General features: G+C 37.1%; 1 protein-coding gene across 1 annotated transcript in view; it reads left to right on the top strand.

The window, feature by feature from the left end:
- CDKAL1 (CDK5 regulatory subunit associated protein 1-like 1) overlaps positions 1–25,888 on the top strand; it is a 150,457-nt gene that overhangs the window by 104,475 nt on the left and 20,094 nt on the right. The window contains exons 6-7 of the mRNA XM_010013331.1: positions 19,472–19,555; positions 22,906–23,070. Of these exons, the coding sequence (XP_010011633.1) occupies positions 19,472–19,555; positions 22,906–23,070 (249 nt within the window). The remainder of the gene's footprint in view (positions 1–19,471; positions 19,556–22,905; positions 23,071–25,888) is intronic.

Here is a 25,888-nt window from a genome sequence, read left to right as displayed (position 1 = left end):
GCTTTTCTGTCTTTGAAATGAGAAAAATGGCAACATAGTGTTGATACTGGCTAGTGCTAAGGCATTTTTAGGTAAATGAATTGTAAGCAGGCAGAAATATTCCTTTGTTTATTTGTCATCTCGGCTAGAGGACAGTTTGTGAATGCAGACTTGGCAATAGTAAACAAAACTAATCATAGCTTAAATAACTTTTCAAGAGTGGCTGCAGTCTTTTGCCAACTAAAGATCACTGTTAGCTACTCCCTAAAGTATAAAAATATATATCTTGGGGATACAGGTAGGTTGTTACTGGGGCAGAATACTTTGGTTTTGAAAATGACTCAAAAATTTTTTCAATAGCATTTCGGTGAATCCAAAGTGCAATTCCAGCTGCTAGAACCTTTCATTGTCTGAGTGCTGGCTAATGTCAGATTAAAAAATACTAGACTGGACCTTCTGTTTGCCCCTAAAATCCAGAAAGTTGACTTTTGCAGTTGCAGATGAGTAAATTAGCATTAGAAATGCCAGAATTTGTATTTCTTCCACTACTACTCTTATTATAGGCTGAGCAGCTGAATGACTATATGATCTTAAAGTTGCAATAGTTTGGTTGATTGACATCTTATAAAGCTCCTGTCATCCAACAGTATATTCATAGCACATCAGAGAATATGAACCAGTACTGCCTGAAAAACTGTGTATGTAATGCAAATGCAGAACAAGCCTCATTTATGATTATTTCTTTGAAAGATAAGGTTAAAAGAGAAGCATTGATATTAAAGTATCAGTTATTAAAGATGAGCACGTACCACCAACTTTCCATCTCATTGCTGCTTTATATTTGCCAAACTTTCTCCTGTATATAAGCTGAAAAATATCTTGCTTATTATTTTTACATGATACTGTAAGTTTTTTTTACATTTTCCTTCTTGTGAGGCTAAGCAAGAGAGGTCAGAATGTCTTGGGATTATGTATCCATTTCTCACCTAAAAGAACTTATTTCTAATATTTTGATTGGTCTCATTTTAACTGACCCATACAGTGAGGTTCCTTGACAGGTGGCTTCACCCTACTGTATCTTTCAAAGGTGCTGTGCAGCCTCATTGCTTCTCATTATTCTTTTTTCCTTGTCTTTATCAGTCTTGTGATCTCTCTTCTTTATGTGTCATCTCCAGATTCCCAATGTTAATTGTTGATCCCAGATTTCCATAATCTTTATTTAATTTTGCATCTAGAAAGGAAAGCATTAGCCCAGGTCCAGTGACCACAAAGCTGAACGTTGCTCACATCTGATTGTCCATTTTTCTGTTCATTTTATTCTCTTCTGCAGAGGCAAAATAAACCTTACAAAATTACAGACATTTCTAGTTTAGTGTAGGTTTAATTTAGTAAAACTCTCAAGAAGGGAGATGGGGAGGCAAGATAGAGTTAGTAGTTTTGGTTTTGAGAGTAAGAAAATACAACTCTCTTTTCCAGGGCCCTGAAGGAATGTTTAGGCTCAAGGGCTCAGTGCCATACGCATGATACAAATGCTATGCGTATTTATTCTGATATAATGTAGGCCTGTGTTATTTTCCACTACTGTATCATGTTACAAATTCATGTCCAGTGTTCTGTTCTCCCAACAATCCTTTTCAGCATTATTGCTTTCCAAGTTTCCCAGAGAGCATCTGTGTTTCAGATTACATTTTTTCAAATAGATTAGTTAACGTTTTCAAAATGGGGATCTTGTTTTTCTGTACATAGTTCAATTTGTTTTCTCTTACTAGTGTTTGTGTGTCCCCTCCATTTTAATTTCCTCCATGAATTTCAGTACTATATTACTTACTCCCTTTTCCAGATCATGTATGAATATATTAAATTAAGATGGATGTGTAACTGATAGCTGAAGTTTTCCATCTGATGCTTCCAACAAACCTGAGATATTGCAGCTTGTCTCTTATAAACAATTCTTCCATTACCAGGGCATGCCAATATTCTTGTCCCAAATTATATATACTAAATCTATATTCAAAGAAAATTCATGCAATATTGTATGAAGTGCTTTACCATCATGTACTTATTGTACTTATAATTTTTCTCTTGGTCCCTAATTTTTGGTAGCTGTTAAAAAAATAAAAAAAGGCAAAACAACAAACCAACCCACCCACTGTACCTCTCCCTCCCACATCCAACCCCTTAGTCAAAAGAAAACCGTTGGCTGCTCAGCTTTCCTTTTTTAATTGAGCATGCTCAGTTTTGTAAGGCATGAGTTCTGATAACCTAAATTCTACCATGTCCATGTGGTGGTTAGTGCTATCTGTTAAGTAGCCATTTGTGATGGTCAGCTTCCACCTGAAGGTCTGCTTTAGTGACAAAGGATAGGCAATCCCTTGAAGACAGCTGAACTGACTTTTCAATGACCTTCAGATCTTTTTTCAGCTATTTTAAAAGTTTGGTTCAGAGGAAGTTGTTTGGAAGGAGCAGCTTGCTTTTCTTTTTAAAATTGCTACCAACTTTTCTCCTCTTTTCCAAGATGTTTTAGAATCTGATAGTTTTTTTAGGTGGATTAGTGGGTAGAAAAACAAGTAGTACTCATTTTCTAATATGCTAAGCACTGTGTAATGTGACTGGATATTTAATGGTGGTTTTTTTTCACATGTGTAATTTTTCAAGTACTTCTTGCAAGACAGTTATTTGTATAAAATCTCCATGATTCCTAGCAGTCCAGTCTTTTTTTAGTTTTTCTTAGTTTTTTGAGATGTCCAGCTTCAGTGTCACATGTGCATTGAGATGCTAACAAAACATTTAGCTGCTTTTGGTTCCTGTACTCTGGAAGCAGTATCTATTAATCAGAAGTGCTGGACACAATACTTTATTTTGTTGTCCTTTAAATAGAAGAAAACTTCCAAACAAATGTCTGATATTTATTCTTGTTACACATCATGACTTTTTAGTACAAAAGTTTTTTTCACTTATTTTCCTAGCAATTAAATATCTACCTGGAGCCTGCAGTGGAGGTTGACCAAGGCAAGTACATTTATAGTGCATTATCTGTAGAGACCATGATCTCTCTGTATGGGCAGCAGTCCCGTGACTTTTGAACACGTGCTTCAAGAAGACTGCCATTCTTGTATGCATCTTTGAAGGGTATCTGAAACAGCATGTATTCTGTTTGCAGTTGTATGAATTTCATTTTTCATACCAAGTTTACCTAGCAAGTTTCTTAACGCTGCTGCTAGGGTATAAATAGCAAATACCAGATTGTAGCAAAGTCAGTGAGGGATGCCTTACTGTCAGTCTCTCCAGGAAAATCCAGGGATAATTCATGAGTTCTGAACTGAGCCCTTGGCCAATTACTCATTTTTGTTCCATTACTCTAAAGAGTCAAATTTACATCCCAAATGAGTACACCTACAGATTTTACTATCTTTAAGAATTTATAGCAGGCTTACTGACTACAGCTTAGGTCTCTTTATAGTGAATAGTTGCACATAATCTTTTTAAATTACAAAAATCATTAATTACTTTGAAAGATTTCTTTTAGTTAAAAGTAGATAGCTTCTGTGCCTTATGACTGTACTTGCAATAATCAGCTCCCACAGGTCAATTAAATGCTTCAGGGTTTAGTCAGCAAGCAGACACCCATCACTGCTGCATGTACTTAGATGGAATGGAAGTTACTGCTTAATTATTCCATTTAAGACTGGATGGAAAAGGGGTCATTATGGGTTTAAAGCTTTGCTTTCGATTTATATGGCTTGGAATTATACTTACAAAGACAAGAGCTTTTCTCTTTGCATAAATTAATTTAAAATCATAGACTTTTGAGTGCTCTTCAGAAAGTAAATGGGATTCTGATTAATTTTAGTTCTACAATTGCAGGACTTAGTAATGAACTAAATGTAGACTGAAATCATGAGGAAGTTGAAGAGATCTTTTGAAGTATGTGTGAAAATGTCAGATGGATCTGCTGAGCATGTGTTTCTTTCATATGATGCAACCAAATGTTTAGGTTTCCAGCCTATATAATAAATTGTGTGCAGTGCCTCCCTCAGCCTTCTGTGGCATGTGTGCAAGGTGTGAAACCCATTATTCTAAAAGCTCTAAGTTGTCAGTGGAATTCTAGGAAAGCAGGAAAATATGTGGTATTACATTCTGTGAAGAACCAATCTGTCTACTTTCAAGTGTCACATTTTTGTGTCTGATTTATTGCCATTGCATCCATATGTACAGCTTATGTGCAGCTCCGGGACAGTTCTACTGAGAAATCCTACATTCTTCAAATCAAGTAATTGTATAGAATGTCCTTTTTAAATAGATTCCTTTTGAGTAAATTCATGATCGTGAGTATCTGTTATGCAATCCGAATGTCAGATATAGGCAATGTAAAATATTGAAAACACAACAGTCTTCCTACTCTAACCTTAGTATTTCCTAGTGAAGATTTTGTACTCACTATCCATTTTCCTCTGTGTACCAAACACCTTCTTTGCAACAAATATGATCTATAAAGAAAATAATCCTCAGGAAGGTTGCTGATTTTTTCATCAGTCTCTCATAAAATTAAAATTAATTTAAACTATGGGGGGTTTACTATATATTTAGTGAAAATCTCTTCAAATTATGTGGAAATCCTGAATATTTTTCTTTTCAAATTGTTTATTTAAACCGATAATTTATTTTTAAGTGCCTCAAGCAAATGCCGAAGAAATAAAAATCAATTTCAAACAGTGAGAGAAGTGAAAACAAGTAGGTGCTGCTTTGATCTTGATTCAGACTGATTTTGTGAAAACATAGGCTGTTTTTACTTGAGATATCTTATCCTAAACAACAAAAATGTTATTGGAACTTAAACGGCTAATGTGAACTCAGTTTTACTGTGTGGTCTGTTATTTCAGTAACAATAACACAGTACTTTAAGAATTTCATTTAATAGTGAGCTTAGAGATAATTGGTGAGTTTTAGGGTGCATCTTTGAGCAGAGTGTGCTCAGCTGGGGCAGTCAGAAATGCAATGCAGTGTTGCTCTAACCAGGAACTGTTGAGGGACCATATAGTGTCACCAGGTCAACTACGTACCTGTGGTCCCTGGTTTACACTCAAGACTGGCTTTGTTTGTCTGTAATTTACACTGTTGCTATTATATGTAGAACTGCACTGGACAGATGTGCTGCAACAACATTTCAACAGGCTTAGGCCAAGGAGGGGACACAGCGGTTGGTGAACAGAGCAACCTGTGGAAGGTGGGCTAGAGTCAAGCGGACTAAATCAACTAAATGGAAGTCTACAAAGATCAGAGACCTGTTGTTTGTCTTTTAAAATACAGTGCCATAGGATTGAAAACAGAAAGTACCTTATAGTCAACAAAGCTAAAAGGATTATCTGTGTTAAGGACAAAAAAAAAGTGACAGCTCCATGATACATGACTGGATTCAGTTTGCTTAAATCAGACCACCCAGCCACAGTGTTCTCCTGGAATAGTATCTTGTATACAAAGCGTACATATTTCCTGTTAACCTCTCCCTGACTTTAGATAACATTTCTGGACACATGCAATGGTGTATTGTAGCCCCATTGCCAATATGAACACTTAAAGATATTTTCTCAAATAATATTGTTGTGGCCGCCCGGTGAGCAGCCAACTCTTATCTGTAAAGCCAGTTTGAAGAGCAGTGGCAGCTCTGTTGTAGATATTAGCTGACACCTTTAAACTAAATCTTTTGGTTCGCTCACCATCAGTCTCTGTGTTAAGCAAGCCAAAAACCAAGCAGATGATAACAGAGATTTGAGATTACTGCAAAAACTGCAACGATAAAAGGATTTGCCAGTTTAGTCATCTGCCATTTGCCGAGAATTCAACTTAACCACAAACTGAAGTTTGCTTTACCATCATTTCTCTCAATTTTCAATGAATGTCCTGTGCACCACTCCATGCATAGCAGAATAATCATTTTCTTTCTAATGCCCAAGGCAGCTGTGCTGTCCTGAGTAAGAAGATTACATTTGCAATGGCAAGACGAGTATCTGAACACATTAAATTAATCTCCCAGTCCTCCCTGGTTGTTGAAATTTTGCTGCCTGCTGGAGAATTTCAAAATCATGGCAGGGCTGGAGTCGGACTCTGATGCCCTCGCGGTTATATCGTTATCCGTCATGCAAGCCACAGTGTCACAGAGGGCTCAGGTGGCAGGGACAGGAAGAAACCTTATTACTGTTTCTGCCAATCTCATTCGCACTGGCCTCCTCCTAAGACAGTGCAGCATTTGATACTGAAACAGAAGCTGTATTTTAAAACATTTTCCTCAGCTGTTTTCTTTCCACTTTACAAGTTAAATGTATTATTACCTCTACAGGCAAAAGGGTAAGTTTCCTAGTACAGGCAAAATCATTGTATAAATAGAACCCCTCCTGACAGATGTTCATAAATAATTAGATCTTTGTGCTTCTGAACTACTTTGCGCTTTTTTTTTTCATCTTTTACCCCATTTTTTAAGCAGTGTATTGTAGTATAAAGGTGAAGGTAACTGTGGTCTGCAGATATCCAAATGGCCTGTGCATTTTTAGTCAGAAGGAGTAGGAAGAGTACCACTTGCCCCAGAATGGTTTTTCTTTTCCATGCTAAAACCTCAGAAAGGTGTTTACTTAGATGTTCCTGCTGACTTGTAAATTTCTTACTCTGTGGACACCAGAGAACAAAGAAAATCTATGAAACAAGGACAACTATGTGTTTTTTCCATGATGCTTTAGAGGATTAGACTTTATCCTGGCAATTACTTTTTCTCTACGCTGTTCTTTCAAAGAATCATTAAATGTTGAAGTGCTAAAATACAGCAAAACTGTTAAACAATTTAAAGTGAAAATAAATAGCAGTTTTTCACAGTTCCCTGACTTCATTATCTTTGGACTTTCTATCTATGCCTACCATGAGATTTCTTTATTGCTTCTTCAAGGATCCATGTTCTAGGAAAAAATATATGTTCCCTTCACACTGTGTGCCTTGTTTTTCCTATTGCTGCTAAAAATATAGTAGTACTTATGAAGTTACATAAGATCGAAACAGTTAAAATTAATCAAGAACAGGTATATATGCTAATGCTAAAATAAAAAATATATCCACATAAGACTAGTATTTTTGCTAATGTAGAAACTAGAAAAATAGCAAATGCCCAAACACAAGAAGAAAGGCTATAAAATAGAAAAGTGCTCTGCTTGAATAACGGCTTGCCCCTATTTTACAGATGGGAAAACTGGGGCGCATAGAGAGCTTAATTGATTTCCCTAGTGTCACCCTATAAATCATTGATGTGACAAGGCCTAAAGCTGATTCTTTCTGAGAGCTGCGCAGCTAACTCTTTGCCCGACTCTCTTCAATAAACAGATTCTGAAAGCATGTTCTCTTCCATGCAATAATTTATACTTGATGCATGAGAAGCCTGAAGTATGAGCAGATAATGCTATTTGATCTGTATTTTGCAGAAAGCCCTTCCAGATACTCTGTTCTACTTGAACCACTTCTTTCATAAACAGATTTTGTGTTGTCACCTTCTTTCCTTGTTCAGTCTCCTTTCTCTTTGTGTAAATCAAATGGCATATCCTCTCTCCCAGGTTCTGCATTTATTTCATGCTCACTTGAGTTTGGATCACATAACTCATCTCAACCTCTCTGAAAGGCTAACTTCTTCTTCACTGAAGCTAGGTCATGAATAATTTCCTAGTGAGGCATTACCTCTTCTTCAGCCGTGGGACAGAGAGAATATCAGCTGTGAGCAATTATTACCAGTACCAACCATCTAAAAAGGTAAACCTGTGAGTCCTAAATGCCTCTTCTTAGTGATGGGCTTTTCATATGGCAGAGAAATTGGTACGTAACTTACCAGGCCCCACCACCTTCTTTGCCTCTGTATTTTAATCAGTCCTGTTTGGTAGTGACATTTGTAAATACTGGACCTCAGCGATCAGTGTCAGGCTCCTGTTGGTGAGGATTGCTAGGTACTGGCAGTCATAAGCCTTTATTGTCTCTTGCCTTGCCATCTGGCCTTGATAAAAGGAAACAGACCTGGGACAAACCTAGACTGAGTTCATGGTTTAGGAGCATTTTCTCTGCTTTTAGAAGGACCTTCAGGTCAATTATAGCCCATACTTTGGCTTATCTCACTGCATTGCAGCTTAAAGGAATTTGGAAAAATGTTTGACAAATTTATTAAATCGTCACAATTTTCATGGCAAAAGCAAAAACAATGTATTTTTGAAGTGCTTCAAATACACATGTGACCAGTTACCTCATACTACCTGAAGAAATTCTGTCCTTGATTATATATTAACAAAAGAAAGGGCAGATACTTCCTTTATCAGAAGCAGTCTTCAGAGATTAGTTTTAGCAATATTCCTCTAAAAATATAGCAAAATCCATTCTCTCTACTGACATTCAGGCTTAAAGGAATATAGCAAAATCCACTATATAAAATATAAACTGTTTCAATCTGTGGTCTTGAAAACAAAAAAGCACTATAAGGATATGCCCAGCTTTGCATTAACTTCATGGTGAAGCTGCTGATAATCACAGTTAAACTGTTGGTGTGAATTGGTTGGAATTTCTGTTTGTTTCGACAAAAATTGTTATTCCATGGACTTCTTTAGGCAGGGAGACTCTTTTCATTTAATAATAGGTTTTGAACCAAGTAAATTAAGAGTTGGGAGGTATTTTTCATTATTTGTACTTATCTAGAATTCTAAGGTTGTGCTAAAATTGTAGGCTTTACAAACCATAATCTATTTTCATAATGATACTGCCTTTTATAACACTATAAAAGTGATAGGTTTGCTTATTAATGATAAAATGCAGAAGTAGTAATTATTCATGTACTGTGCCGATGTAACTTAAATAATGATGCAACAATCAGGAGAGCTAGGGAAAAAGATGACCTTGCTCTAATTGCATAAAATGGATCAAAGTTGGAAAAAGTTATCCTATAGCATGTGGTAGTAGGCAACATCTGCTGTGTTCAAAGGGTTGCTACAATTGCTTCTGAAGCATGGCATGGTTTCTTCTCACCACCTTGCCACAGATATGCTGCTATGGCAGCCTCTTGCTATCAGCTCCCAGCCTGGCTCACTGAAAACAGTCTGGAGCCAGCACAGCTAACTTTCCTGTTCCGCTGGATGGAGAAGTTCCCTGAGCATGCCCCTGGGTGGTAGAAACAGTGTGAAAATGTTCATGGTTGATCACATTGCTTCTGACTGACCATACTGAAATTTTAGATCTGAATTCAGTAAGATGAAGGCAGAAGGAGGAAAGACACTAGGAGAAATCTTACTGGTTTTGAGCTTTTATTCTAAACTTACTGAAGAGTTTTTCTCAGGAATGGGACTATTATTTAGTCTTCCTCATCTTTGTCATTCCAGTCAGGTATGGGGAAAATAGTACTCTGAAAGGAGAAAACACGGAAGAGGAAAAAGGGCAGGGTAGGAAAATAAAATGCTATTGACCTTCTGGTGTGATCCAAGATCAAATGAAGGCAATGGCAAAAACAAATATATGGACTTTTCTCACAAGTATTTCCACCTATTTTTGGTACATTAATATGTCCGGCTTTGAGAACATTAGAATATAGGATTGACAGCAGTAATAGGAATATAAGTGATTTCTGCTTAGTGTGCCCTATACATTAATACATTTCTTTTAACAAATGGTGATTTGTTTCTTATGTGTCTGATTTTATGTTGCATTCTGACTGTGATTAATTGCAGATTACTTACAAAAGGGAATTACTATAAGTAGAAATTTGAAATATTTTATTTTCTTTGCAGAACTGTTGTTCATAGAGGCATAAAAAGATTATTTATTCTTAAGGCCCTGTTTCACAGCTGTCAGCCTTTGAGGATGCTTGGCAAAGTGTAAAGATGGGCAGAGCCACTCCTTTCTTGACTGTTTAAGACTGTTGAGCAGTGTGTAAAACTCACTTTGAATCCTCATTTTCGTGTACACTGAAAACACTTAAGTCTGCTGTCTGATCATTCCTCTTGCCATACTCACACAGAGGGTTAAAAAGATCTGTCATGCAATTGCTGAAAAATCTTTTTTTTTTTTGTTACTCTTCTGTTAGCAAAGACTTTGGACTGTAAGAAGTTTCAGACCCATCTTGTTCAGTTTATGTATCCAAACCATTGTACTGGTTCTGTTGCTAATGTAACCAATTATTCCTGGTGTGGAATTTGAAACCTGCTAGGTGAGAACATAAAAGTCTGATTAGTGACAATATATACACAGAATTGCAACCAAAATATTGACAGCAGCTGTAATTTTTTTGTTAAAAACTAATTCTTTAGAAAGGTTTATAATACAGTCTTAACCACCTGCGTTAGAGATTATAATGTTTCTTGTTGATCCATCTCAGTAATTAATTTCACTTGCAATTAAATTGGACAGCTTGTTTCACTTTGTCTTGTTAAAATTCAACTGCTGCATAGGATGTTGCTGCTTAGTTTGAAAGATTGTTGAAACACCTTGTGTCTTCCAATTTTTAAGTATTTCTTGTTGTCTGGGATAAGTAAGGACCTTTTTGAAGAGGAGAAGGTTGCAAGCAGTGGCATAGCTGTTGAAGAGAATTTATAAAGTAGTGAGGCCTTTAATTTGACATATTTGTTTCTGATGTCATGCAAAAGGTAGTGTGTGAGGCATATCGAGCATCACACAGTTGAGATTTATGAGACAACTTTATGCATAGCCTTGAGAATGGAGTAGGTTATAAAGAAGATGTTAGTAAGAAAAACTTAGTCCATACTAATTTTTTTCTTTTTCTTCTACAACAGAAATTATCTTAACAATTTTCTTGAACTGATCTCTGTTTAAAAATAATAAAATGCATCACAGTTAGTTTGTCATTAGTGACTATTAAATTCTAAGCAACATGAAGTCACACTACATTTATCACTCTTTAATGAGTCATTCACTTTGGTCCCTCTGTAAGCCCTTGATGTTTTTGTCATTCACCACTGTGCCTGTAGAAGTCTCAGCAGTTCTAGGGTTTTACCTTGCCTTAGATTGAAGAAAACCCCTGAAGTGTGTAATTTTTGATCATATGTTGGCTACCTTCAAAATAAAAGAAAATAATGTCATTGTCATATCCTCGTTAACATTATCAACTTCTGACAATGTTCACATGCTTTTTTCAGAAGCCTGTTTCATGTATGCAAAAGGAGTTTTATTATTCTTTTGAAATTTGATACATATTTATACCCTTTTTTTTAACTCTTTCAGTTAGCACCACCATTTTGTATTCTTAGTTAAATTGCAGCAATATTATGTTACATATTTTGTGTGTTGTTAAATATGCTAATACAGGTTTTAATGGATTTTGGGAAGAGTTGGGTTTGCATACGGGGTCATTTTGGACCTTTGTTTTTTCTGTTTTATCCCATCTGCTCCTCCTTTATTCTCAAATGAGATTAATAGAGAACATTGGCTTCAGGTGTAGGTTGAGCAGAAAAATTATATTGCTATTTTGAAGAGAAGCCCAACTTTTTGGAGCAGTCTTTTTGGTGTATTTGATTTAAAAATATCAGATTTTAGATAAATTCTAAGAGCACCCAGTCTTACTGTGGGTATTCCAGTATCATGTCAGCAAAGACATGATTTGTATCAATGCTATCTTCACTTTGTGATCTGTGGTTTTGCATCCAGTATTTTCATCTACTCCCATCTTTTTCCTTTTTTCTCCTGTCTGTGAGGAATCAACATGGAGTTCTGCCTGCAATTTACTAAAGTCATGCTTATGTTAGGGCCTTTTATTGTTACTGGCAATTCTCTCCAACAGCTGGTGATGGCAAATCTGTGCTGAACACAGTATTACATTGGCCTGTGCTACATCAGCACCCTTCTGTCAGAGTTACTGGAGAGGAGTTTTCTCTCCGAGGTGTAGACAAGACTTTAGTCTGAGAAAACAGATTGGTATTGCAAGTTCCTAAAGTAATTTCAGGAGAAGTTGTTTGGGGGGGGTATTTACTGAGATGATTTATAAATTCTCATATAACTGATACTTGTCTGGGCTCATGCAGCTGTTAAAAGACATCACTGAAACAGGAATTGCATATTGTTGCCTTAGCAACTGCCACTTCGTATTGTGCTTAAATCACTTGGAAGTATGCCGGGTATCTTAAGGAATTGCTTCCAACAAAAACAGCCAATCCTAAATAATTTTAAATAATTTCACAGAAGAAGCTAAAAGATGGCCTTTCCTAACAAAGACCATCATATTTTTAAGCTTGGTAGCCTCACTTCTCCACGGTCTTAGCTTGTTAAAAAAACCCCCAACCATACAAAAAATAAAAGAACACAGATATTTGTGTATTCATGCCACCAGAATCCATGTGATTGCCAAGTTGTCTGGAAGTTGCTAATATTTTTAGAAGATTCCTCTCAACTCCATCTTTCATTATAGAAGATCAGCATTAATAGGATATTTTCCTATAATTACATGTTAAATGTCAATTTTCCTTAAGGGCAGACTGTCTAGCTTTGTGTTTTGCTTGTGAACTGTTCTGGCTATGAAAGGAAGACCTTAAACATACTTTACCTACTCAGATGTTTCTAGGGCCTCTTTTGAACTGATCTTTTTATTTAGACTTTTTCTATAGATGTTTGCCACAGTTTTATGGGTTTTGTTAAATCATCTGAAAAAAAGAGGGGAGAGCCTTTTGTCAGTAATGCAGTTGCTGGAGTGCTTATGCTACATGAGAGTCTCAAATACATCAGTTTTGCATGGAGTATTTTATATTGCTATAGCAACTTCCCCAGCTTTGTGGTCCCTATTCTGTGAGCTGTGTAGCAGTCAGAATTGGATTTTGCACATGTGGAAACGGAGTTTCAAAGAGCACAAAGAAACAGTCAGAGTGCCTTTTTGACATTGTGCCAGATCCAGAATAAAACCAGATTCTGCCACCTCATCCTTTTATTGCTTAAGCCCAGGTTTACAGCAGAAAGATCTAAATGAGAGAGCCAGCTTTAAGAGGCAATATCTATCTTCCATTTCAGAAATTTGTTTTCCTTTTATAATATTGTACACAGTTAATAAACTTTAGAAAGATGATAGGACAGAGTTGTCAACATGCTACTTTTATTACCTCTTTTCTAGGCAACGAGGAGAGACAAGCAAAATGAAAGCTTACAGAATTTAAAAGGAATCAGATATTTTGAGGACCAGTTGTCATTTTTAGGTCACTGCTCACATCTCTGAATATAATTTTCATCTGAGCGGCATGGCAGGGTTTGTATGTGCTGGAAGAAGCTACATTTTCACAGCAGGAGATCAAATCAAAATGAAGCAGTCAGATGCAGGTGCACAGTAATAGAAAGGATCTATTTACCCTGAAGCATGAGCAATGGGCCAAGAAAGCAGAAGCAGTCTACTTCCATCTCTTGCCTCCTTCTCTCACTACCTTTTCCCTCCCCTGTAGCCATGCCAACAAGTTCATAAGGGGACCAAGGAGAAGGTGTTCACTTGCTTTTAATGAGCTACATTGCCTGCTGCTGAAGGTCTGAGGCACTTTTTTGTTATGCTGATTGTGTACTATTAGAGCTGGCTGTCTTTAATTTATACCTAATCCTTCCTTCCTGCTCACACAGCCTCAAGCCAGCCTGGAAAATGGTTGAAAGAGTTTGTCCTGTGGGCATCTGTTGCCTGTGTCCATTCTGAATTCTTGAATAATGCTGTGGAAAGAGCAGTATGTCTGAAGAATGTGTGCCTAAAACAAACAAAGCAGTTTGCTTAAATACTATAAATCATACATTTTAGTAATCCTTTTAAAATAAAAATCCTGCAATTTTGTTTAAAGATGGGCAGTTTAGTAATGGTGGTTTGACAGTCAGCTGTATTTGTTGACAGTGAAATGAGACACTTCCATGAATATTGGCTGCTTTTCACTTGGGATTCTGAAGTTCTCTACTTAAGAGCTAAGTACTTTCCTACATACAAAGACGACTACCCAGTGCCATTTCCAAGGCTGCAAAAAACCTGAGCAATGTTAAGTCAGAAAAAAACATAGACTCATAGTGAGTGTGAAATAGTAAAATTTAGCCACACTGGACTTGAAGTATAAAACAGTCTGATACAGATAGGTGGGACCAGTAATATCCAGATTTATTTCTAGTTCATACATAGCTCTGTGATCTATGTAAGAGATTGAGAATTTTGTTTTTCTTGATAATTAGTGGCATTGTAGGATGGAGGCAGCACTGTCTAGTTTGGGAGGAGGAACTAAGAATGCATGAAATGCGTGTGGTGAATTTTGCCACTTACTGTGCACCGCTGGAGTAGTCAAGTTCTCTGTTTCTTTCCTCATGTGTAAAATGAGCCAGACTGGTGTTGTAAAGATTATTCTGATTGTTGTATGATGTGAAAGATACAGGACTCTAAATATTAATGTCACTCTGTTGCTACATTTCTGTACAGGGTTATGCACTAACCATAATATAATAAAAAAGAGACACCTACCCATCTGGAATTGGACAGTAGTTGTAGCATAAGCCCTAGTAAAGTGGCAGCTGTCTATGCCGTATGCTAGCAAACTATTTTTATCGTGGCATTAAAATTGTCATGCTCAGGAGCTGAACTGTTCTGATGTTACTGCTTTCCAATCTCAACGTTTAATAACCAAACAATTCTATAGAAGAACTCCAAGACAAGTCCATTCTTTGTTTCCGGGGCTACCTTCAGAAAGGGAGATACGTATACACCCTAAATGTTGGAGGAGCACTGCTGAATAGCAGAAAAAAGCAGTACAAAGGAAAGTTTGGAAAGAGATGTGCCCTGGTATCATCAATATGGTCATGTCGTAAGTTTCAACAAACTTTGTGCTTTTTACAGGGAGGTTGTGTCACACCTAGACTTGCCTGTCTGGAGAGGGAAACACCTACAATCTATAACTAGAAGGCTTAGAGAATGTTTAATTATGATTTTTGAGACTTTTGGCTTCTAATTTTAGAGGGATTCATGTGATTCATAAAAAGTAGGTCCAGCAGTTCTTCTCTGCTTTATAGGGAAGGACACATCGTCTGCATAGCTATTAGAATTTATTTTAAATAGAACACAACTGAAAAATAGGGAGAGAACACTTTCCAATTACTTTTGCTTAAACATTGATATACTTAGTAAAGGTCAAAATATGCATGTTTACCAGAAATATCCTGTACATCAGAATAATCTGCTAAAACATACACACAGTGTGTATTTTTTATTGCCCGCTTTACGGCGTATTTAAATAACAAATACAGGAAAGTAGCTTTTTGTATGGCTTCCAAGCCTTGTACTAAGTATGTTGCACAGTGGGGGGAGTGGGGTCAGAATTCAAGCCAGCCTCCTTCAACACAAATGGAGAGGTGCTCATCAATTCCACTATGAATTGAACTCAACCTGAAGGCAGCTTTGGCAACTGCTTCTAAATCAGTGGGGATGGCTGTATGTCCATCATGCCACCTTCTATCAGAGAAATCTAGAAATACAGTTGTTTTAATATTCAATTTTTTTAGCCAAATGGAGACTCTTAAAAACACAACTAGCAATATTCAGATAAAAATAAGGAAAGAGTAAGAAGGATCATGTGCCACATGCTCTGGCTTCAAGACATAGTGAATCAACCTGGAACAATTACAGTTTTCATAAACTAAAAGAAAAAAATATTAGAGGCATAAGTTATCTGCATATAATTACAGCAGGCCATTGTTGATGTTAAGTAGCAATATTCTATCAAAGCATGTAAACAGGGCCTGACTTTTGCACCCATACTATTGTAGAATTTAAAAACCAGCCTTATGTTTTATATATGATTCAGTCAGTTTGGGCTTCAAAAATAAACCAAGGTTGACTGCAGCCAAGAAGGATGTTCGACATTTCTTACTATTCATTCATTTTAGAAAATCAGCCAGCTGGAAAAACTGCTTTTTGTAGTATTCGGTAAAGGAAAAACTGTGTTATAGAACTATCGTGTCAGAATTTCCCATAAGATAAATGAAAGCAAAATAAAAGTTCATAAGTGATTTGATTACTAATTCTGAGATCTACGAAGTCCCTGGCAACTGTTGCAGTGTAGGAAGTGATAGCACCAGCAGCATTTGTTAATTTTGATGAAAACAAATTCTCCATGGGACCAGTCCACCTTGGGATGGGGGAGGTTGGCAGGCGAGTTTTTGCTGTCATTCGTCATTATTTTCATGTTATCCTCTGTAAAGAAAAAAAATCCTACTTATATAGGACTCTCCAAATTGAGATGCTAGGGCTGAGTTTCCTCAGTTCTGGATGCTTTGTCAGAACTGTAGTTCCCTGAGAGCTGGAACTAGAGCATACCTGTGGAAGCAGATGAAAGGCTAGGAATAAAAATAAGATACTGAATTACTTCTGCTGGTACATGCCTGAAAAAAAATCATCAAAGGTTATTATAATTATGACTGTTATTAGATATCGTGTCTGGTTTCTGCATATTTAAATTCTTTCTCAGAGAGGTGAAACTTAAGCACTTAGAGATCCCAGGGGAATAATTCCAGAAATGATGACATATTCTACTTCTTGAAGAAATTTCAATACCAAAGCAGCATTCTGCATACTTACATTTTTTCTTAATTATACTTGGATGCAGGATAGATAGTCATTTTCTGTCTTACAAATGCATGCAGCCAATTAGTCTTGTAGATCATGAATACCCAGTGGCCTAACTCATTAAATGGAATTTTCTTTTTCTGTTGTTATGGCAAAAGAGTCTTCAAATAGCTGAATATTGTCTTCCTCTGTGAGCCCAGCCTTGGCCAAGGCTACAAATCCAGTAACTGTGTGAACAATTACCGGGTTTCCATGTACTCCTTGCAGTATGCCATCTTAGTCTTGTGTGTGTTTTTGTATGTACTGTAAATTGATATAGGATGTTTGGCTCCTCTGCATTTCTGGTACTCAATTTAATGCCACAGTTTTGATGCTGTGTGACGAGTTTAGTCTTCCTGGTTTCCTCTCATTCCTGAGAAATTCTGAGCCCAGAAGCTCTGTCTCACTGAGACATGGAGACCTGAACTGTTTTTGCTCATGGAGGGAAAGATAAGAAAAACTGGCAATGTGTCTCTGAAGAAACCACTGTTTATATCAGATGATCAAACACAGGTGTTCCTTTCTTCTTCCCTCTGATTTATTTTTTTTTAATTATTTTTTGCATATCATGCTTGCCATTCCGTCATCTGAGAGTATGAAGGTAACACATGTAGCTTAGACTACCTCACAGGCAGGATTCATAGAGACGGTGAAGGCAGAGCATTATGACCAGAGACAACCAGGGAACCACAAGACAATTGTGAAATGAGTTACAGACCCAGTATTGCTTTGATTAAGTTTTGGTAAGTTATGGTATCGATAAATAATGAATACAAGATGAGGACATGACTTGGTGACTGGCCTTGGTGCTTTTCAGTGGTAGCATGTTTCCCTGAGGGTGCATGTTGCTTGTCTAACATATCATCCTCCTCTTTTTCTTAATATTGTGTGACATCTGAGACTTTGGTCCTGTAGTGCTATAGCAGATACTGGCTTGTGATTTTTAAAAGCTATGGACTCAAATATTCACAAACAAACAAAAAAAGCCCTTCTCTCCATTCAGGGGAAATGTTCACTGTAATCTTATTACTGGCATTGTTATCTCCAATGCTTTCGTGACTTGTATTTGCAACACTCCTCTGGGGATTCGAATTAACTGTTTTCTGGGAAGAAAAACACACCTCACTGTTTAGGGGAATGGCAAATGGTTACACAGAAAGCTGGCTGCTCGCTGTCCCCCTGCTCTCCAGGGCTTACTTTGGGAATACTCCAGGTACGTGCACAGGGAGGGGAAGGCAAGAGATATTCCATGAAGTCTTTCTTTTTGTCAAGCGGAGAGTTATATATGAGGGCAGGTTGTGTGTACATATATGCATATGTACAGTATGTATATGTTTATATATATACACACACACTATAACGTAGATGTGATATTGCCGTTCTTATTTCTTCATGTTCTTTTTTTCTGCCATTGACTGTTAGAGAAAATCCTGGTCTTTCACTTTTGCTGCTTGTACCTTAAAGAATCAAAACATCTTGCATCTTCTTACTCATCCACATGGCCTTTATGATGGAGGTCCTAAAACTTCTAGATAACAGCTGCCCCTAGGGTGCCATGGAAGTCCTTCAGGGAAGGGGGAGAGTCTTGAATTCAGCTTTGCTTACAGATATTAAAAGTTTGGAGTAAAATGTGAAACCTTTTTGATTCTTAGAATAGCACTAAAAGCAATGAGTAAATTTAACTTGCTAGACAGTTGTAATTTGCAGAATGCATTTGTCAAACATTTTGAAAATAATCCAGGGCACATTTAAATGTTTAAAAAAAATTAAAAATAGTGATGGGCTCAGACTAAAAATGTTAGCTAAATGTCCTCCTAGGTTTGCAGAAATTAGGCTATAAATTTGATTACAAATCTCAGGAATGGATAAATTCAGATGTTGTGTGGGGAATCTTGAACTTCAGGGAAAGTCAGATTTTGTTTCATATTTACTTGGCACCTAAATGTGACTGATCTGCCTTGGGGTCTCCCACTTAACTAATTGTATAACTGGTGCTTCCTTTAAACTGTTTTAGTGCATTTGAAAGTTTGGAGGTATCATTGAAACACTGGGGTTTTTAGCCCGGTATTTAGTTGGTCTTTAATATGCAGTGTCTGTGAATTGTTCAAAACTCTTCTTCACTGAGTCTTTGTAATATGCAGTGTTGACTCAGCTGTCATGGAAATCAATGTGTTCTCATGAGTACAGCTTAGTGAAATCACCAAGAAGGAATAAAGAGATGCCCTATCACTGTAAAGAACAAGTGTGGCTTTAAAAAAAAAAAAAGGTAAATAGATGAGCTTGATGGCATGTAGAAGCTGTGCAGTGTGCTAGAGTTCCCACTTTCTCTCAGGTGCTGCTAGTAGTTTTGTTTGTCATAGGGCTGTTGGAAGGGTGGAGGGACAGATGGGATGGGGCAGATGATGTTACCCTTTTCCGTGATTGATTGCAGAATTTTGTGCTGAAGGGTTGTTTGGTTTTGTGTTTTTTTTTTCATGGACTGTGCATATCTGATATTTTTATTTGTTCTTGTGCTGAAGGGTTGTTTGGTTTTGTGGGGTTTTTTTTTCATGGACTGTGTATATCTGATATTTTTATTTGTTCTTGTGTATATTTCTGAACTGGAATTTTGTGTTAATTTCTAAATTAGTTTATATTTCTGAACTGGAATTTCATGTTAAGCCATTGCAGTACCTCAGTTCTAGCCCTCAATTCTGACTTCTAACCCTGTCAGTTTTAGGCAGTTTGAATTAGGGCTTTCTCTGCCCCGTCTTCTTGCTGACACAGAATTTGTTCAGAGAATTTGATTATTTCTGCTGAGACTGTTTGTTTGTAGTTGCAGCTCTCTTCTGAGTCTAATTCATTATTTTTGTTTTCTGAGTCATCTCTCTGTCTTTTATTTTCCAGGTTGGTGAGAGGCAGAGAGTTCTGGTAACAGAAGAATCCTTTGATTCCAATTACTATGTTGCTCACAATCCTTTCTATGAGCAGGTACAGTTACATAAACAAAATAACATCTTGCTGTTTTATCTTTCCTTTCTGATAATCTCAGCAACACAGTGTGCCACAGTGGAGGAAAAAAAAGAATGGTAAAGAAATAAGAAACATTTTGCAGGCAACATTCTTCCAGGAACAATTTCTTGATGTGACCATCAAGACTTGTTTATGAGATGCACAGTCATTTTAATTTCTGTGTCTCCAAAGCATTGTTTTCTGAATAGTTGAATCTTCATAATTTCTATACATCATTCAGAAAATCATGCAATCAGGCAATGCGATTTGAAGAACTAAAACTAAAAATAAAAATAATTCAAACAGTAGGAAGGGTCAGAAACTTTTTCAGGATTAACACTTCAGCCTGATATGTTGTATTTCCTTCTATGTACTTTCTATAAATGAATTCTTTCCACACAGAAACTTTATCTGTAAGCTAGGAAGGAAGTACAGCACCTATTTCACAAAATCATTACTTTCGCTCAAAAGCAGATGACTTGCTGAAAACCAGCAAAATCAGCTTTTCTGAATCATCATGATTTCATTCTGGTTTTGCCTTTTCCTTGTCCTTCATTTTCTTGCACTGAGCTGTCTACAGTTTGCTCTCGCTACCTTTAGTTATTCAGTTGTCTGAACCTGGAGAGGCTGCTGATGGCTGTACTTCCATAGTCACCAATAGCGCTTTCTCCTGGTTCTGGGTTATGTTACAGCGTTTATTTGTTTAGTTTTGCTTAGATGATTTCATTCTGGTTTTGCCTTTTCCTTGTCCTTCATTTTCTTGCACTGAGCTGTCTACAGTTTGCTCTCGCTACCTTTAGTTATTCAGTTGTCTGAACCTGGAGAGGCTGCTGATGGCTGTACTTCCATAGTCACCAATAGCGCTTTCTCCTGGTTCTGGGTTATGTTACAGCGTTTATTTGTTTAGTTTTGCTTAGTAGTAAGTAACATTGCTGCTCTTGAAATATCTGCTTCTATTAGATATCTGGGTCACTATTTTTTTTTTTTTTTTTTTTTTTTTTGAATCTCTTGTAGTTAATCTCCAGCCTCTTCTATATCTTACATATTGCTGTTCCTTGCTTTTGTAGCTTATCAGTCGTATTTGAGGAACATAGTTTTCCATATAGATATTAAAAAGAAATTGCTTGGGGCTTTTCGGTGTTCAGTGCTTATTTTATGAAAGTTTTGTGAATTAAAGGAAATCAGTATGTGCAAAAAGAAGATGTTTTATGGGGTGTTTATACAGCCCCTAATACCACTCCTGATTGGGACTGGTGAAGAATACATGAAATACAAATGCTAACATAAGGAGTAATTTTAAATTTTATTATGGACTACTTACTTTCCATTTTTAAAATGCATGGTTTTTCCCTAAAATCTTGTGTGGCATGTTTGACAATGATAATATATTACTGTTTGTCCAGATAAGTACAAGACTTGGTGCTATTTACTCAAATTTAATAGCAGTGAATTTGATGATAGTAAATTGAAAACCACTCTTGAGTCACTAAATATTGAATTACAGTTTGGAAGCTGGAGCTGAGAATCCCAGTGTAATGTTCTGTTAACTCAAATAGTTATCAAACCTATTCTCTCTTCACTGACCTCATCTATATTAAAAGAGTTTTCTATTAAAGCCATATCAGTAGAGCTACACTGACAGACTTCTTGGTACAATTACAGCTTACATTTGTAGAGACTTTGGTGATGTTCATTGAACCGAGTAGTCTGAACTGACCAAAGGGTAGTTTGCCAGAGCAGCAGTCAAGATGAGGGTTTCTGCTGGTATGGCTTTGTTTCTTGGAAATATGTTTGGGGAATTTTTCCTAACAAAGGCTTAGATCAGAAAAATGTATGAGTGTACACCAAGCCTGGCTGCTTGGTTGTTTACAGTACCACCCAGATGTTTTCATTTAACCTCTTTCTGAAGTAGTAGTCCCCTGCCCATGTCTGTCCCTGAGGTTTTATATTTAGCTGATGCCATTTCACGTATGGAGATGCCAAGATTTACAGAGGTCACAGCCCAGTGGTGCTTAGCTACCTCATTTTCCTTTGATTTAAATTTGCCTGAGACGAATGACGTGGGAAGAACTGTGACCTACTCTTATTGTAATACTCTCTCAGCATTAGGATCCTGGCTTTGGGTTTGCCACTTAGTTCCAGTTAGTCTCATCTTACCCATCTCTGAAAGGCAAAGAGGTCTGCTTTTCATGGAAGATGCTTAGGAAGCTCAGCAGAATCCTAGGATCTGGAAAATCCTGCAGCCATGCACACCTTGAGCCTTCAGAGAAAAAGGGAAGCTACGAGTGATGATTTCCTCCAAGTGGGTCAACTGATATTTGTAATAAGTGGGAATGGAGAGGCACTGTTTGGCAACACAATGCTCTCCAAATGTGGTTGGTACAGAGTTTTCCTCTGAAAATTCTCTGCATGTCATCTAAAACTCAAAGCATTTTAAGGCAGTTCAGTTTCAGCATCCAAAAATCAAGATACACATTTGTCTTCATCTCCTTTGAAAAGGTTGCATTTGTGTCTCAATGAGCTTTAAGTAAATGTGATTAAGTCCCTGTGATTCGTTTTTTTCAGTGTTTAATCGGGAAATGACTCGGTCTTTAACTGCTCTCTTTTTAAAGCCTTTTTATGCCACTTGTTCTTCCAGCAAAAAATGTTGCTCCTGTATGCTGGGATCTTTCTTTTGTAACACAAATGATTTAAGAACATCTGTTACGTCGTGTCTTCTTTGTGAAGTTCTTATGGGACTGTCTGATATTATGGCATATTGAGGAAAGGGTGGCACTAGTTGCTAACCAAAGAAACACTCATCCATTTTTACAAGCATTCATTGTCAATCATGCATCTCAGCTTCAAAGGATCTGCACAATCAAAATAAGGCCTTGTGCAAACAGAAAGTAGGGCATAATTTCTGTCCCAAAGCATTTACAGACTCAAAAACATCTTTTTAAAAAAAGCAGTATCATGGGATAGATGTGAAAACAGGAAGCTTTACAGCAGTCTGTTACAACTGTGTAGTACGAGTACCCTTGGAAACTATTTAAGTCTGGCTTCAAATGTTGCAACTCAGCCCCAACATTCTCATCAATCAAAAAACACAACTCACTGAATTGGTTTGAGTTGAAAAAAAGCTGAGCTAACAGTGCAAAGATCTTGAAGAACACAAGCTGGAGATGTTACTGGTCAAGTGTGTCAGGGGCTATAGTGTATGCTGGTGACTAAATTTTTTAAGTTTTAAGATTTGCTTTGATGTTTATAAAATACCTGTTTCCTGAGCGGAAGCTGGAGACATTGATGTTCTTTGTGGCATTTACTATGTCTTTATCTTTATTTCAAAGGTTCTTGTACCAAAGGATCCTTTGTTAATGGGTAAAATGGTGGAAGTGAATATTTATGAAGCTGGGAAACATTTCATGAAGGGGCAACCATTATCAGATGCCAGAGTTTACACTGCATCTATCACTCGACCATTAGCAAAAGGAGAAGTTTCTGGTTTAACAGGGGTGAGTAAAAGACATTTTCTGCTTTACTACACTACTAAAACAGCAGCTGTTCAAGCGTAATGATTCCATGCTATGTATCTGTTATCATTTTATAGTTCCCCTTTTATGTATGTATGAAGCTTTAATCTTTCCTGACAGATTAAAATCTGAATTTAAAAGATGTTTTTGCTGATGCTCATAGCTTTACTTTGCTGACTCTAAAGGCAATAATACACTTGTTTCTTGTTCCAGAGTGCAATAGCTTAGTAAAACTGAAAAGATTTAACAGCAGCGATTATACAATTTAATGTATTTTAGTTCTAGTTTAGTGGAAGGATGAATTGGTTTATTTTGCTTCACAAAGCTGTTTTTAGAAACTGTGTATTGGTTACATGCCATTAGAACGGGTCAAAATTGGATTCAGAGATTCAAACTTAATCGATGAGTAGAGGTAAGGAATATTTACAATATATTTTGGAAAAATGTCAACATCTGATTTAAAGAAAATGAAACTCTCTTTAAAAGAGATCTGATCCTTATTTTACACCTCAGTAGATATGGCTGTTAGCCAAGTATTCTCATACATTTCATGGAGCTCTAGTTGTAAAAACTGATGGAGTGTGAAATGAAAATGTGTATCACATTTCTAAGCATCATTTGATGTCCTTTCTCCTGCACTGTTGTTAGGATCTCCAAAAATATGTAGCAGTAATTTAGCACATGGAAGAAGGATAATTGGCAGTTTATCAGCCACCTTGCTGCTATTACAGTAAATTGTTGACAAGTATTAAAGTATATATGCATCCTTGTTAAAGTTCAAAGTAGTCATATTTAAAAGAAACAATCAAGGCATACCTTATGTGACTAGTGTTAAGCTAAGCTACTTGGTCTCTTGAATAAGCCTGGCTATGGAAACACAGAGCAACAATAATGCACCTACTGTAATGTGTTTGGCAGGTAATGAAACTTAAGCACAAACACATTGCTAAACTCTCCTTTGAATACTGTCTGTGTGCATGTGTATATTGGCTTGATAAAGGTCCGTAAGAGAGGAAAAACCAGCCAAAACCCTCAAATTGTCTCATTGGACTGCGTAGCTATTTAAACACAAATGATTTTTTCATCAGAATGTGGGGTTTTTTTTAATAATCTGCTGGAACAGACCTAAGCCTGTCATTAAACTGAGTATGTGCTGCCAGAAGCTTGTAGCCTGGGAACAAGCAAGCAGACTGTTGACTGAAATTTTGTAAGTTAAAAATGAGAGATGAAATTACTAAAACTGAGGATGCTGGTAACTGCCATAAGAACTTACTGAGATGTATAGACCTGCTCCTGCCCTTTGAGTGTAGGCATGAACAAGTACTTGGAATGCTCAACTAAATGGCTATAGCAAACGAATAATAAGGCAAATTGCTTTTCATTACTTTTGTGGCTGCCAGTGCTCCTTCAAGGGAGTGTCTTATTTATGTTTGGTCCACTGGACATGTTAGAAACTTTCACTTTCTGGGAAGAAAAGTTAGATCTCAATACTTCAGTAAATGAGACATCTTTTGTACATGGGCTACAGCTGAAAGTTTTTAGTCATGCTTGGCCAATGCATAATCTATAGAACATGAACTGAAATTGTTTGTGGGAAATTCCTCCTGACAAATCATATATATGTGGCAAATCAGGAACTTTCTTAAGTTCCCCGGGGAAAAAAAATCAGCTTGTCACAAAAGTCACTGTGGGTTTTTGGCTGGGTAGAAGATGCTCTTTAACTAGTTCTGTATGGTTGGACTACTAGGAAACATTTCCTGCTAGGTGTGCTCTAGACATGTAATTATAACCTAAGATGCTTATGAGCAAGATAAAAGGGCAACATATGTCATATGACCCTTTATATAGCATGTTATGTGTACAGATGGCAGGTTGGGGAAAGAAGGAGGAGGCAACTCAGAACATAATGTATTCAGATACTCCCTTAAAAGTAGCCAAAGATCTTGGATCTTCAACAAGCTCTCAAGTGTTTCCACCAGGTTTTCAGAGGGGCAGCATGCAGAACTGAAACCTTGAATAACTTTTTTGTTCAGTCAGGCAATCAAACTGTATAACGTTACCTAACATAGGTTATAAAAGCACAAAATGGAAACACATGTGACCCTTTCACTTTCTGCTTCCCAGTGTGCTCACAAATAAGCAAGAATTAGGGCCGGCTTTACATTCCCAGGCTTGAAAGGATGGGTAGCCAAATGGCTCTTTTAAGAGCAAGTATGTTTCTGTTGCCCAGCATGGATGTTCCCTGGGCAGAAGCTCTTTTAGGGCACCAACCAGCATCCTGTAGGTAGCATGCTATCTGAAGTGCCCAGGAAGTTTCCAGTGGACCTCTGATCTCACACTGTCAGTGATACAACTTCCTCTTAGCTCATTTGTTTGCTGGTTCATGATGAGAGGTAGTTCAGAGAAATACATGAATTTAAATGTAGATAGAGGTAATCTAGATCAAAGGAATGGGATAATGGGCTGTACTGCGGTAAAACACAATGTTTCAGTCCGTTCTCATTCAACAAAGCATTTGGTTCTTTCCTAATGACCATATGTGTTACAGGGGCTGCAGTGCACACATTACAGTTCAGCATGTTGCACAAGTACTGTGAAGAAGAGGGATAGATTGTTAAGTCAGGGCTGTAATGTGGTTGTAGACAGTCTGTAGCAGTAAAAAAGGTGCTATTTTTGTAGTCTATCCTGGGCATCATTTGCTTTTATTAAGAGTGTTTTCATTAGCTTACATAGGGCACAATGAAAGATGTTTCAAAAGACATCACAGCCGTACTTCTCGGTGATGAGGAACAATCATGGA

The sequence above is a fragment of the Nestor notabilis genome, unplaced genomic scaffold (assembly GCF_000696875.1).
Source record: "Nestor notabilis isolate BGI_N333 unplaced genomic scaffold, ASM69687v1 scaffold8224, whole genome shotgun sequence".
NCBI classification, from domain to species: domain Eukaryota; kingdom Metazoa; phylum Chordata; class Aves; order Psittaciformes; family Psittacidae; genus Nestor; species Nestor notabilis.
This window is presented reverse-complemented; position numbering and strand designations above follow the sequence as displayed.